Genomic DNA, 14,978 nt, shown 5'->3' with positions numbered 1-14,978 from the left:
TATCTGTACGCGAAAGAAACCACTCTTACAGTATTCCAAAACTGAATTGTCTGAGACGGCACGTCTGGGCAAAACCAACAACTCATTTCTGATGGAGTGAGGAAAAGATTTCATACCTTGGCTTTAGGATCATTGGCCCTGATGGACCTCAGGGCTGCAAAGGAGGCTGTCCCAGCTCCAATCAGGAGGTACGGGGCGTGCTCGGGGATCGCTGGTGGGACGGCAGCAACTGGAAAATAAAAATTACAAATACAGAATGGCGATAATGACATCAATGATTATATAGGTACAGTCAAACCTGTCTATAGTGGCCACCCAGGAGAGACAAAAAAGTGGCCATTATAGACAGGTGGCCATGCACTACAGACAGGTTCTTTGATATGCCTTTTCTCTCAGAGAGAATTGTTTTTAGTGATCGTATACGGCAGGCGGCCACTATAGACAGGTGGTCGCTAAGACAGGTTTGACTGCAGTAGAAATTATGATCTTGTCAATGATAATGACAGCTCTACTGATGATAATGATGAGAAAGCTGATGCTGCTGCACCTGATGATGACGATGAATATACCAGTAAATAATTCTGGTGGTGCCACAATGCAGTGATCATACTGATTACCAACAGTTAGTCTCTGTACAAGGCTTGGCAGTGAGAACATTACTTAAATATGGCAAAATTGGAATATTTTGCAAAGTTATAGTAAGTTTTGTGAATCATGCCCTCTACTGCATGAACTCTCATGAAAATAAGGACAAGCTATTTGTATTATTAGATATGATAAATTCTATACAGAAATACTCTCCTCAACTCAAATTATGAAAAAAGGTGAAATTCACTGAATCCCGCCAAACATTAAATACATGTATATTAATTCTTGTGAAAGCATCTGCATAATTTGAGCAGAATCGGTGCATACACGGTTTCATTGATACTATTCCTAGTGGCTCTTGGCACTTGGGACATCTGTGTGTTTATGACATCACAGTAAACCTTTACGAATGAGTAGTAACCTGTTGAGGATGAGTCCCTAGTATACTCGGGCAAGTGTCATGGGAAATGGGTGTTGTTGCAAAATCAAACCGTCCACAATGGGTTAAGCAGATGACTTCTTGGCCAGACAGTGCACAGTATCAGGTGACAAGTCATGTGACACCTGGTGAAAGTGTTTGTGTGTTTGATTTCAATGACAAATGACTTGACAAGGTAGTGAATATCTATCTTGTTATCATGCCTCGAAACACATTTTTTTTTTTTTTTTTTTTGGTGTGTGCACGTGTGCACAAGTGTGTGAGCATGTGTAAGTGGTTATCTCAGTGATCTGCCAATAATACAGAACAGAGATTATATTTCATTAACTTTAATGGATCATACATTGTATCACTGAAATACTCTTGGTGCTTGTAGATTTGATATCTGCTCTTGTTATAATCATGAAACATCATAGTGGTGGGACTGAATCAAAGCATCTCTGGAGTTTGTCAGTCAGGTTTGGAGATAATAACAATACTAATAATGATGCTGATAATGACAATTTTAAAATAATAGTATGATAACAATAATAATAATAATAATAATAATAATAATAATAAAATTGATAATAATATGATAACACTGAAACAATGATAATATACATATTGTAGTGGTAGTGGTAGTAGTGATAATGATCATGATAATGATAATAACTGCAACAACATCATCACAGATCACGTTTTCAACCACGTTCACGCTGCGTCACAGCTTGGTGCATCACTTTTTGGCACAAAACTACGTGAACCGTAACCACATAATGTTATCATAGGTGTGCTCTTCCTACTAATAACCTTTTGCTGATAGGAAGAGGGTTTTTTTTTTTCCAGCATCACGGACTGCTTTCTTCCTTGAAAATGGTTTTAGCGGAAGTTTATCCTCTTGAATGTGTGGTTACCCTCTGTCTTTGTTTTGTGCTACCCCCATCTGTGGTTGCTTTACATCTGATAGATCCACATGTTTTTAAACCACACACACACACACACACACACACACACACACACACACACACACACACATCAATACTGCATCATCTCTCAACATCTCCATTTTTTTTTTTCTCTTCACTTCTTTCACTGACAGTCCTTTGGAATGGATTGTGGAGGCTGACAGACGACACATTCTACCACTCTTTATTTCTAGTATGTCAAGATTTTATTTGGATAGGAATATTCTACCTTCATGTCATTTCTCTCTTTTTTTTTCCTCATGATGCCAGCACAGTAGAATATCTTCTTTTGTATTGGCATTAGATATGCACACATACATCACCCACAGACACTGGAGAAAATTGAAGCACCTCGAGCATATCAAAACTTTTGATTGATAACCTGTACTCATGATAGAGAATTCTAATAACTGATAAGCCGAATTCTAATAACTGATAAGCCCCACCCCCCCCCAAAAAAAAAGGACACAAAAAAATCAAATTTGTCACCATTGATAGCATGATCAGGTACAATATCAGTGGGTAACTACCGACACATACATACTTTGTTCATACTTAGTAAGAAATTGTCAATACAAAACGTGTAACCCTGTAAACTCTGGATAACCCGGACCAAGGCAATGTTACATAGCTTCCGAAGAGATAACAAGGTGTCTGACAAGGATGTTATTGATGAGCAGACGACAAAACAACCAGGGGACAGATAAGATGCGTATCAAGATCAGATAAGAAAACATACGACAGATAATACTGACTGATAAAAACTTCCAGTCATCTAAAAAGCATGTCTTCCAGCCATCTAAAAAGCATGTCCTTTTTTATGCAAGAATGGATGGATGGATGGTGGAAATAGACTGATCAAATTAATGATAAATATACGGCAAATTTCGAAGGAAAATACAGTGTAGATAGGGGATGTGGGAAGAAGTGGGGAGGAATCAATTATTGAGGAACAAGGGTGAAAGCACTTGTGTGTGTGCACGTATAGTGTGTTTCATAGTATACATCCTTGAGGACAAGCATTCTTCTGAAAGTACATGCACTGTGTACCTCCCACGTAACTTGGAAAAGCATATTTTCATTTGCGAGAATGTGGTCGAGGCTGTGGTTTTGATATTTATTATTCTATGTGAGTCTGAATTATTGCACCACTTGTAGAGAATGAATATCTTACCTCACACACTGACATTAAAGCTAACGCCATCTCTCTAACTCTAATTATAACTCTGCTAAGCATAGTAGAGAATATACACTGAATTCTCTTTCTGCTTACTAACCACCATACTATCTTAAAGCAAATATCAAAATGTTTGTCAAACCAAGGTGAGCAAAGGCTTCTACACTATCATCACATTTATCAAGATTTTTCATTACTGATATTCCTCTCTTAACACATTCAATAAGGCACTTGAAACACATCTGTGTGAAAATGGATACCGGTACCTGGTGAACATATCATGCAAATATATTATGCTAAAATATTACTCTCTGTGATATAATTCAACTACATAATTTAACTGCTATACATCTTCCATTGACACCAGACGCAGTTTCTGATAAGAAAGATTTTGTGTCATTCCAGTTGTGCTATGTGAAAAAAAAAAATCCAATCTGCATAAAGCTGTAGATCTTTATCAGATCAGCTTACCTTGCACATCTTCAATTTTTAAAGAAGCATCAAACATACTGTTTATAGTTCTATGTCACAGACCCATGCAAACAATCTATGGTTGTCTGTCAAACAGAAGACGAGTATCTCTCCTACTAAACTGAGATAAAAACATATTAGTTTCGCTCAGCGAAAGTTACAATTGCAAACCTGTTTGCGATGAACAAAGTTCTACACTGTATAAAACGGGATAGGAGTTTAATCAGTACTTCCATCTTTATAGTTTGATACATGGCATCTATCTTACACTAATCACTCTCATTAGTCGTTATTCTGGCATACACAAATAGTACATGCATAATAGATTTTTCCATCAACCCAGTGTGTGATTGATTAGGTATCTTCCATGCACTTTGAAGGACAACTCATCTACTAACGATGCATTGAGCAAGTTTACACTATTCATAGAAATAATTATTTGCATGTTAAGAATGTCGGTCAGTATTCATAATCAATATTGCTACATTACAATCGCAGTTTTGAAGACTTACCTTAACAAATTCATCCCTAAAATAAGAAATTAACCCTGAGTGCATCAATTCTGTTATCAACAAAAGAGACTGACATTAAACACAAACAAACAAACAAAGAAACAAAGAAACAAACAGACAAAATACATACCCTGACTGATTTAGCCCACTTTCAAAGTTGCTGACTGTACTACAGAATGTTGTTTTTGCATACCTTCAAACACTTTACCTTTAAATGATGCAGGATATTCACAGCATGCAACTGAAAATGCCACTGGCTCTATTTTAAAACTGAAAGTACAGAAATACTTAAAAGAAACTGTCACATTTCATTACTACACTGTACCCAAGGGTTTAATGCATGTTTAAAGATATGTATCCCTGTAAATCAATCAAGAAGATGTGTATTCATTAACAAGACTGATATAGTCACACACTTAAGAGAGGAAGCACTGGAATACTTTCTGTTTTCATAGAAAATAACATCCATTATTGGACATAACTGGACAAGTGCATCTTGAGCTGCTATATTCAGACAAGTGTGGTGTAATATCCATTTCCTGGTTTTTCCTACACCTACATTCTGGCAGGAGAACCCTGCTGTGTGTGAGTCCCTTACTAAAAATTGTCTTCAAATTACAGCTGGAAATCAACAGTGGCACTTGGCATAAAAATGATAAGTTTAAAGCTCAGGTACATACGTGTATCACCTCCATTTTGCATATTTGCATTGACAAAATGAAAGAATACCTTGTCTCTCAAGTTATCATTGTCAAATTCAATGGGCATCTTACAAGTTTCTATGAGGTAGAGAGAGGCACTTGACACTATCACATTGCCTTGAGCTTCTTTTTGCCCAGTAGGATGCAGGAACTCTCTCGATGACAATTGATGCTGAATCTTCATGTAAAACATGATTTGCATAATTCTAAGGCACATACTACTCACAAGCTTTCACAAGAAAATCAGTCACTGTTTTGTTTGTTGTTGTTGTAGTTTTTTTTTGCTTAAAAAAAACACACAGTGAAATTTGCAGGATTAAAACTGTCATACATTGTATCATGGCACGTTTTTGGTTTGGTCTTCGAACAGTTAAACCCTGGAATTGTGAAGAAAAACAGACAAGTTTGAATACACTGATGTGATGATAATAAAATCAAAACAACTGACTTCTTTTTGGTAGTGAGTTTTGCCGACTAGTGAAATGCAACAGACAGTGTAGCTGTTAGGACTGGTCACTTCACACATGTAGGCTAACTTGTACATTCAAGGCACTAAGAAAGAGTTTACATCTGTATCAAACTTCCTGAGAAATCACATTTACTTTTGCCGCAGATGAAGTTCTAGCTGGAATACTGCTACTGTAATACCATATTTGGCAATATATATGCAAAAGTATTATAGTGCTACTAAATCAATTTATAAGCACACAATCAATTTGTTATCACTTTGAAAATGTCAAACATCGTAATCAACAAGGAACGGTGGGCTAACTGTTTCACAACTACCTCAAAGGTACGGGTGAATTTACAGAATTTCCAAACCGTGAGATGAACAAGTGTTCCTCAAGATAAGTTTCTAAGAAGATAGTTACACCTGTTCTCATAATAATTGCATCACCACACCAGAAAGTCTAATGAATAATTGGCAGAATATTATTGAATATCAATTCACACACATTCCATGCCTTTAAGGCTTTTAATAAAAGTCTTCAGTCTTTCGGGCACCATCTTGTCTTTGGAGAGCTGGTGCGCTACTCTGCTGCCCTCTATGTAGACTGTCTACTCTTCTTCAGTCTGTTCTGGTTCATCGCTGGAGCCAGTGTCTGCATCAGAAGTAAGATGAAAAAGAGATAGGAGAAAAAGAGCTTGAAATCAAATGAATGGTAGGCTAGCATCAAACTACTATTCACACCTAGCAAATTTCCAATCATATGGAACGGAGTAACGCTAGCAAATCTACATGAAACAGCAAACCACACTACTAGGTGATTTTATCAGCATTCAAGGGTTTGAACTTCTTTGCACTGGTTGCATTACGTACAAAGAAATTATTAAGAAGAGAACTGTTGTATGTGTATACACTAACTCTGTAGGCAAAGAGACAACTTCTTTTTCTTTTCTTTTTCTTTTTTTTTTGGGGGGGGGGGGGGGGGGCAAAAGTGCCAGTCATACAATAGAATGCAAACTCGATGTAATGTGACTACACTAGATGCATTTCTGATGAGACGCTTCTACGGCCAAAGTGTCATGGGTTGAATAATGGTTTCTTTATCTACCTCAAGTCCACTACCAATTTGCGCCATATTTTTGGATCTTTTCAAATGCACCTCATGATGAGCATAAGATTAATTACAAGCTGAGTGGCACACACACTGAGAAAACAGAGTTGTACACTGACCCTCATTTTTGAGGGAAAGTTAGTTATTGATACCAATTTCACAATGTACTAGTATTAAGTACTTACTAATAAACTGTGAGAACCATGCAGTGGGTACAGATAGAGACTAAACACATGCAAGCGATATCCAAAGTCCAGTTTCATACTCTAAAGCTCAGAAATTATGGGGGTTTAAAGGTCACTCACACAGAAATTAAGAGTTTGTCTACTCAAAGACTGCAATGTTTCCATCTAGACTTGAGCATTTGAGTCGTTTAAAACCATTAAAGATAATTATAGGCTCTCTTACTGACCAATTCTTAATGCTTTTTCTAAAAGATTCCACCATCTTAGACCATGTAGCCTTACTTTGCAGGATCAACTTGGAACAATCATAAGAACTACAACATCTACAGACCAGATTATGCCACTAGATGAAATGAAATCACACATTGTATGTATTAGCTGACAAATTTGCCTTTTCACATTCAAAGAAAAAAAGAATTGTGCTCCACTCCTTGTTACTTACCAGTATGTAAGCTCATATTTCTCTTTCTTGCATGTCCCTTGCTCTTTTAAAACACGGATTTGCCCACAATGTCGGTACTTTTGGGTTTGGCGGATCATATCAATGGCCAATAGCTATGGTGTCCTTGTAATATCTGCTACCAGGGATAGAATGTATTAATATTGCTTCATAAGGAAATCTGAAAGATACCCGACTTCTGAGATACAGAAATTCATCCTTGCGTCTGACAGTTCTTCAATATTATTTGAGCTTTAAAGGTTATAATGCCTTACTAGCTAGGAACTAAATATCTGGCACAATTTAAAGTCTGCTGTTATACACACACAGTTTGACAAGACATTCACTATGACTTCTGCACAAAATACATTATACACATGTACCTTTAAACTATCTTTTTTGTGTGTGTTTGTGTGTGCGTGTTTCCTTCGAAGCCCATATGATGTTTTATCGACAGAAAACCATATACATTATCGAAACAATGGAAAAAAATCCAACATAGATCATGATATAACAGAAAGCCATTAACTATACTAGCCAATGACACACATATGGCTTCATGATAGAAACCAATATCAGTGATATTGTTTACTTCTCTTTTTATTTCCATTTTTTTTTACATGGTCTTTAAACTTTTGGAGTTATTGTTTCATTTTTTTTAAGATCAAAGGAATGATGTCTTCAAAACAGCATAAAACATGAAAAAGACACTTTGCTACAATTTCAGGATTGTTTACCAAAAAAATATCATGAGAACTTGACACATCGCTATTGGGTACCTTGTACTGTACAGTGTTATCTGAGTGTATGTGTTAAAAGGTGACTCTTTCAAGATAATGTAGACTATGTACCGTATCTCTAGTATGACCCTCATTTGATGAAAATACATGATTTCCTTTTTCTTTTTGTGGTTCCATGTTTGTCCTTCATTTTCTTTTTGCTTTTCTAAATCCTGTTTTGTTATCATCCACTTGTGCTGAATGGTTCCAAATTCATGTCCATCAATTCAATCATACATTCTTAGGGTATGAAATAGACTGCAAAATTAACCTCCACTGCACTCTAAAGTTGTATTCAATTCACTATGATGGTTTGTATCACAAGGTAAACACCTGTTCCTATAAAATGGATCAGTCAGATAGACACTGACACATGTAGTTAATGATGTATTACTGAAACATCATGCACGACACTTTCTGTGATATACGCATGTTTAGTTAAATGACTAGACTCTATATCTCATGAATACCAAAATCACTGAGTCATCAAAACGTACACCCAGAATTTCATTATTGCAGAAGAAACAGTACAAGCAAATTTGCTCTATGACACCATCTCCATACACCCAACAAACCAGACATCTTTGATTCTGTAACAAAAATGCTGTTTTCTCCTACCAGTGACAAAAGTGACAAAATCTTGGCTCTCAATGAAATTTTTGGGTAGGACATCAACAGACTTGGAATTACCAGTGACATGTTGTCAAATGCATGGATTAGAAACAGCAGCAAACTTCTTTCCCACACCCAGTTATATCCATCAATCATCAATCCAGTAATTAGTACCTGCAACAATCACAGCATGGCAGAAGCCAGGCATTGAGGCAACCAGACATCAGGCGTGAACATCCCACTAACTACCATGGTAACTACTTTGTACACCTACTGTAAAACAAGAAATGCTGGCATGCACGAACCTTTCCCAAATTTTGCGAGGATCAAGTCAAGATATCGGTACACAATAGTAAAACGCATGCGAAAGTTTTGGGCTACACAATGCATTGAATGCTGTTGGCAACTGATGAAAGTTTCACGCCGTGAATGTTTACGTTCTCACAGTAATGCACCTTACAATGATTGCACGTCTATCTCATTCTGAATTGTGCCCCCCCCCCATCCCCCATCTGATAGGTCAGAGGATACATTGTCATACAGACATACCTTCTCCAGACTCCTCGGCTGGTGCAGCTGGAGCAGCAGCGGCCTCCTCAGTTGGAGCTGCAGGCTCTGCCACTGGTGCTGGAGCTTCCTCTGCCGGCGCTGGTGCCTCTGCTGTTGGTTCCGTAGCTGGTGCCTGCTCTTCTGCTGGAGCCGGAGTTGGAGGGGCCTCCTCGGGCGGGGCCTGGGCAGAGGGGGCTGCCTCGGAACTGGCAGCTGGGTCGGCGGGGGCGTCCTCTTCCACTGCACTGGGTGGCGGGGTAGCTGGAGTGAGGTCAATTTTAACATTCTTGGGTTGCCTCCCCCATGTTACCAGACCCATTTTCTGAACCTGTAGAGTGTGAAAGAAAAAAAAAATTAAATTGAGAATGAATACTTTATATTTGTTGTACAAAAATAGTGACCTTTTTATCAGCTGTCTTTTCTACTTCACCACAAACTTACACACATTGTGTCTAGCATTGTCAAATACAATTGTAGATTAAACACCTGCCATCCATTCAGGGATAAAATCTTAGTACTATTTGGTATTGTGTCTATTTTACGACAATAAAGAATATGACTATTGGCTACTGAATGAGTGCAGATTTTTTTTAAATAAATGCACAATGAGCACTGATGTAATTACTGCATTAGATCTTCACTTATGTGGGACAAAAGTGTTAAAGCTTTTGTGAAATAGCACTTCAAAGGTTTTATACAAAAACAAAGAACATGCAATGTGTGGCTGTCACAGACACAAAAAGAGACACACAGATTTGAACACACACACAGAAAAAAAACAACAACAACAACTGTACACAAACATGCAGGTTACCATTCAGCAGGAAGTTTTTAACTTTGACCAATAAACCTTTACTCACAAAGGTTGCCGTGGTGACGAACATGACAGTTCCGCCCACAGCCCAGTAGATCCCCTTGCTGCCGACGCCCTCTGAGCTGATGTAGGCCATGGTTCGGGAAGCCCCACATTGTGCCGATTTGTGACTTGGTATACTCAGTAAAGAGCCTGCAGATGTAGACAAGATTGGTGGGAGAGGGGAAATGGGGATAGAAAAAAATTCAATAAGTCAGCAACAGGTTACAAATAAAATAAAAAAAAAGAATTCTCAACATCTCTAGCAGTGATGTCTTGATGTGCCTTTACAGCATCTTTCACAGTTAAGATTTCGTACTCGGATTCCACATGGAATTTTCCCAGTATAAATCCCCCAAAATATTCTCTTTGTTGGCTATCAGCTACCGCAGATGTACAACTTTCTCTTCATACATAAGACAAACATGTTTTGTGAAATACTGTATACAATTGTAAGCTGTTATTTTCGCATACAGATATTTTCATGAATTAGGAAGTTACATACAATCCTACATTTGATGTTGTTTTCACGAATTGACACCGACGATATCCTAAATGCATTGTTAGCCTAGCGCATGGCAACATTTTTGCTTGTTGTTAAATTTGCGATCCAATTGTGATTCGTGAAATTCACACAAATCTCACTCTCCCGAAAATAACAGCTTATACAGTACACATAGTAACCTTTGATTGCACTAACACACATTCAGACAGGTAATTACAGCATGGTGGGATATCAAAGAAATAATTAAAGCATTAATATGCACAATGATTAAGAATGAAACTGACATGTTGTAATGCAAATCTAACATCAGTACTGTTTCACTGTCAAACACTTCTTCACAGGAGTATCATTTAACCCTCCCCCCACAGAGAAAGAACAACTTAAATCCCCATACTGTTCCAATCCACTCTTTGTACGAAAACTGACCACATGTTCTTACTGAAGGCATGCCGTATGTGCATTTATGACTCCTCCAAACAAACAAACAATAACACATCAAGGACATTGATTGCAAAAAATGAGTTAAAAATCTCTCCATTACATAGATTCACAACTAGACTGAAAGAAGACAGATCTATAAGATCACCTTCATCTTGATTTGAGAAGGTTGAGGTCACACTGGCAGCAAATTATCTGTTACCCAGAAGCACTGTTTGAAGATGATAAAGCATTGCGTTTACACTTTGAACTTTCCTCATCTTATCACGGAGGGATTGTTGTGTAAACATTTCAAACATGTACAGTTGTACTATATCTGTAACATTGTAATACAGGTTGAGACTCAGCAAGAAGCTGAATCATTCAAATCAAGAACATGTGTATGAACTGTACCTTCTCCTGTTTGGGGAAAATGAGTTTTTCACCAGCGACAAAAATCTTCATGCCACTCAGGTATCAATTTGCAATTCCATTATGGCAGCACGTGGTGTGATTTTTGCACAGTTAATGTACAAATGTGCTTCATATACAACATTGGATATGATAAAAGCAACTTTTGTAACAGCCTTCATGACTGTATTTATCATCTTTTCCGTACTTTTGTTTCCCTTCTCTTTGCTAAAAATAACTCCCTCTTTGAGGGGGGAGGTCATCCTTCTTGCATGCTTCTTTCATGTAAGTGCAAGGTCGTGAACAACAAGTGTTGCCGTGCCTTTGTTCAACATCGCGATGATGTGGTAATGTGGTGGAGAAGGCACAGCAGGCGGGGAAATTGTCACATGCCCAGAAGTTTTACTTGGCAACCGTTTTATGAATTCAGCACCTTGCCCACTGCCACTGTCTCAAGTGCTAGTCTGACTCACAGACCTCTATGATTCCTTTGCTCCTATCTCCATGACTGGACAGCCATTCAATTTTTCTTATATAGAAAAAAGAATTTATCATCAGAAGACAGAAGATAGAATAAATCCTCCTACTGAATATGGACTAGAGTCATGCTAAGATGGAATGGTTTTCATGAAGGCAGTCAGATTATATTTTCAAGTGGTCTGCCATGCAGAAGTACTAAAAAGAATAGATACTGCAGGTCTGGAATTTTGGAACACAGACTAAGAAGAGTCTAGAAGGCGTCTGAATGGCAGAGATGAATCATACAGTACTCAGAGACAACTGTTTCATGTTCAAGATCAAAACATGATGAGAAGTTTGGAAATTAAGCAAGACGTGCAAACATTAGCATTACGTGGACAGGCTCGTAACTCGCTCACAAAGTGAAGAGTACTATTTGTAGGCTTGAGGTTGGGATTTACAAGGATGTTTCAAAACTTACTCTTGGAACAATGTCAGGTGGTCCATTTAAATCCTACAACTAAAACCGTTGTTATATCATTTTCATGTGAATTCAACTTCATGTCACTCATAACTCATCAGCCTTCCCTTGTCCTCTTTGAAGACCACTGAAATGTGGAAAAGCATATCAATTCACTTTCCATTTTTCCACTTTCATTGTGCAGAATTAGAATTTTAAAAAAAGGGAACCTGCCGGATGTCATGAACATAGCACATATGTTTTGTTGTGTTATTTCTAGAATATTGATATCTTGTATCACATTTCGTATCATTACTGTAAATGTTAAAGATCTAGATACTAGGGTAGGTGTTGTATCCTAGATAATTTTTTCTATACAATGTCAGATAAATATCAAACAGATGAAATGACCTCTTGACTCCAATGACACTCAGCTAATATCCTAACTGCTCATCATGGTAATTTCCTGGGTTCCCATATCATAAGGGCAGAATGTGTGGAGCTTGCAAGTTTTTACATTTCAAAACAATTTTTTTTCTTGGTTCAAATTACCCTTTAACTTTCTCAAAACGATTTTTTTCAGCATTGCTTTGTGGAAGATACGGTATGAGCACACTGTTGTAACACCTCCACTAGCACAAAGGGAATAAATTCCTTCATATAAATTCACAAAATCTGATGTTCTTGGTCGACATTAGGATTTGTCACAGGCCTTCTTGCTGCTGTACTTGCAAAAGAGGCAAGGAGAGGGAGACAGAGTTAAAGGGATGGTTTACTGTACAGTTGTAAGTCCTAATAAAGGGTGGGGCCCACCTTTCACATTGTATTAAGACCACTTTGTTTTAACTTTTTTTGATATCTCAGCCATTTCAAAACTGATCATCATCAAATAAACTTTGAATTCCCCTTGGAATTGCATAAGTATTTTCTAATCATCTCACATACAGTGTACAGTCAAAATCTGAATCTCCCATCTCAACCAAGACTATACTATCCCTTTAAGCCTCCATTAAGGAGTAAGCCCCAGCATCAGGGCCTTTGGGGACCCATTCAAATGTAAAAACTTACACTATGCCTTCAAAATACTGAATGTTGCTAGCAACAGAACTCTGTTTAAAGAAGCTTAATAATTATAAATACATACATGTATTTCGAACTGATGGCCCATGGGCAAATTTATCATGTCTATTGGTTAAAGTGACTAGCTGAATTACTCTGTTCTACATTATTCAGTAATAGTGATGCACCAAATACTGTAAAACATGATATATTCGCGGCATGAATTTTTCGCGAATTGGAGCCGATGGTCGTTTTTGCGGCATGAAATTTTCGCGGCATGAAATTTTCGCGAACTGCCACTGGCATTCAATGCATATAGTGTAGACAAGAACTTTCGCGTGCATTTTAATTTCGTGAATCTTTGCGCTTGCGAAATTCGCAAAATTAAAATGCACACGAACATTCCTCGTTTTACAGTAACTTGTCTCATGAAACATAATCACATTGCAGCCTTAGCAAATCTCAAATAGCCTTCACGATTATGCACTTGGCTTAAGCTGTTTGGTTCACTTTACTTGACAAACAGTGACAGGGCCTTTTAATAAGGCTAGACTCTTGTATGCTTTCAAACAGATTGGAAGTTGTACATGTTATCAAAGCTATCAAACAAAAAGTAGGTGCATGAGGGCTTGTTGTAAAGCCTACGGATTAAAAACCGAGTTAATTTCAAATGGTCATAACATACACGGTACACCTTCTTTCCTATTTTACAGAAAAGTCTGACTGATCTGGGGATTTCATTTCAAGATTCCTCTTTGTGTATTTAATCAGTATTTCTATAATGGCATATTGTAGCTTCTTTTTAAAATACTTAAAACAAAGCTTGCAAGAGCTGTTTTTGTTAGAAATCTACAAAAGCAGCTCTATTTTGGAACCTCACAAAACATAATAGCATACAACATTCAGCATACTATCATAGACTTTGACATTTCATCAGTTAATATGACAACACTACATGTCAGCAACATAAAGTCTGTGATATATATATGTATTGGGTTTGTATATGAAAATAAAATGACCTACAGAAGGTCATTACTGTCACTGAGACATGTATGTCTAGTGCAGTATCCCTAAATCAGCAGAAAAAGAAATACATGTCCATGTATTTCCCAGGGTTGTAAATGCCAAGGGCATGGCATCAGAGATGGCACAGATTCGACTGAAGTACACGTACAATATGTATGTGTGTGAGAGACAAATAAACCACGTGTGCTTTGAGTACTCAAGTAGGGACATCCTCTCACTAAAAACAATGTAGGAACACGGGAAAACAACAAGGGAATCTGGGGTGTCTACAATGTACTTGCTAGTTGAAGGTAAGGGTACCCCTGTTTCCTTCCGTTTGTTTGATAATGCAGACTTCTTCCTGTCTCTAAGACCAAGCACATAGACTGGTATATTAAACATCTTTCCTGTTTGTGCAACTATATGCTGTCGTGATGGATGGGAGGTGAGATTACTGAACAATCTTAAAACTCTATTTTTTCTGACAAAAAAAGAAGAAGTACTATGTCTATTCAAGTTGTTATTCGTGATATTATGTCTAGTATTTATTGTAATATTGTTTAAAAACAGAGAAAGATTTAACAAATCTACCACTTTCATGCCTCAGCTGTTAAAATATTTGTTGTTATCTTGTACAGCTGTATATTGATTGTCCATTTGCTGAATACAATGAACAGCTCTTATTACAGTAACTGTAGTTGCTTTTCATCTTCTTCTGTCAAACCTCTCAATTATCTACTGTAGCTCAAATTTGCTAACCACAAGGTCAACAGGAAGTACTTGGCATTATAGTGATGGATAACAGAAATCACTACCTCATTTCACTAGTTTTGTTCCAGCTAGCCTAACTT

At 37.5% G+C, this 14,978-nt stretch overlaps 1 protein-coding gene across 1 annotated transcript in view; it reads right to left on the bottom strand.

Moving 5' to 3' along the window:
- The window catches only part of LOC140235143 (apoptosis-inducing factor 1, mitochondrial-like), a 35,089-nt gene that overhangs the window by 14,662 nt on the left and 5,449 nt on the right, over positions 1-14,978 (bottom strand). Inside the window, exons 2-4 of the mRNA XM_072315179.1 lie at positions 9,819-9,964; positions 8,959-9,286; positions 117-229 (exon numbers count right to left, since the gene is read on the bottom strand). Of these exons, the coding sequence (XP_072171280.1) occupies positions 117-229; positions 8,959-9,286; positions 9,819-9,964 (587 nt within the window). The remainder of the gene's footprint in view (positions 1-116; positions 230-8,958; positions 9,287-9,818; positions 9,965-14,978) is intronic.

Source organism: Diadema setosum, chromosome 11, assembly GCF_964275005.1.
Source record: "Diadema setosum chromosome 11, eeDiaSeto1, whole genome shotgun sequence".
In the NCBI taxonomy this organism is placed as follows: domain Eukaryota; kingdom Metazoa; phylum Echinodermata; class Echinoidea; order Diadematoida; family Diadematidae; genus Diadema; species Diadema setosum.
The sequence above is the reverse complement of the archived record's forward strand: the minus strand, read 5'-3'. Positions and strand labels throughout refer to the sequence as shown.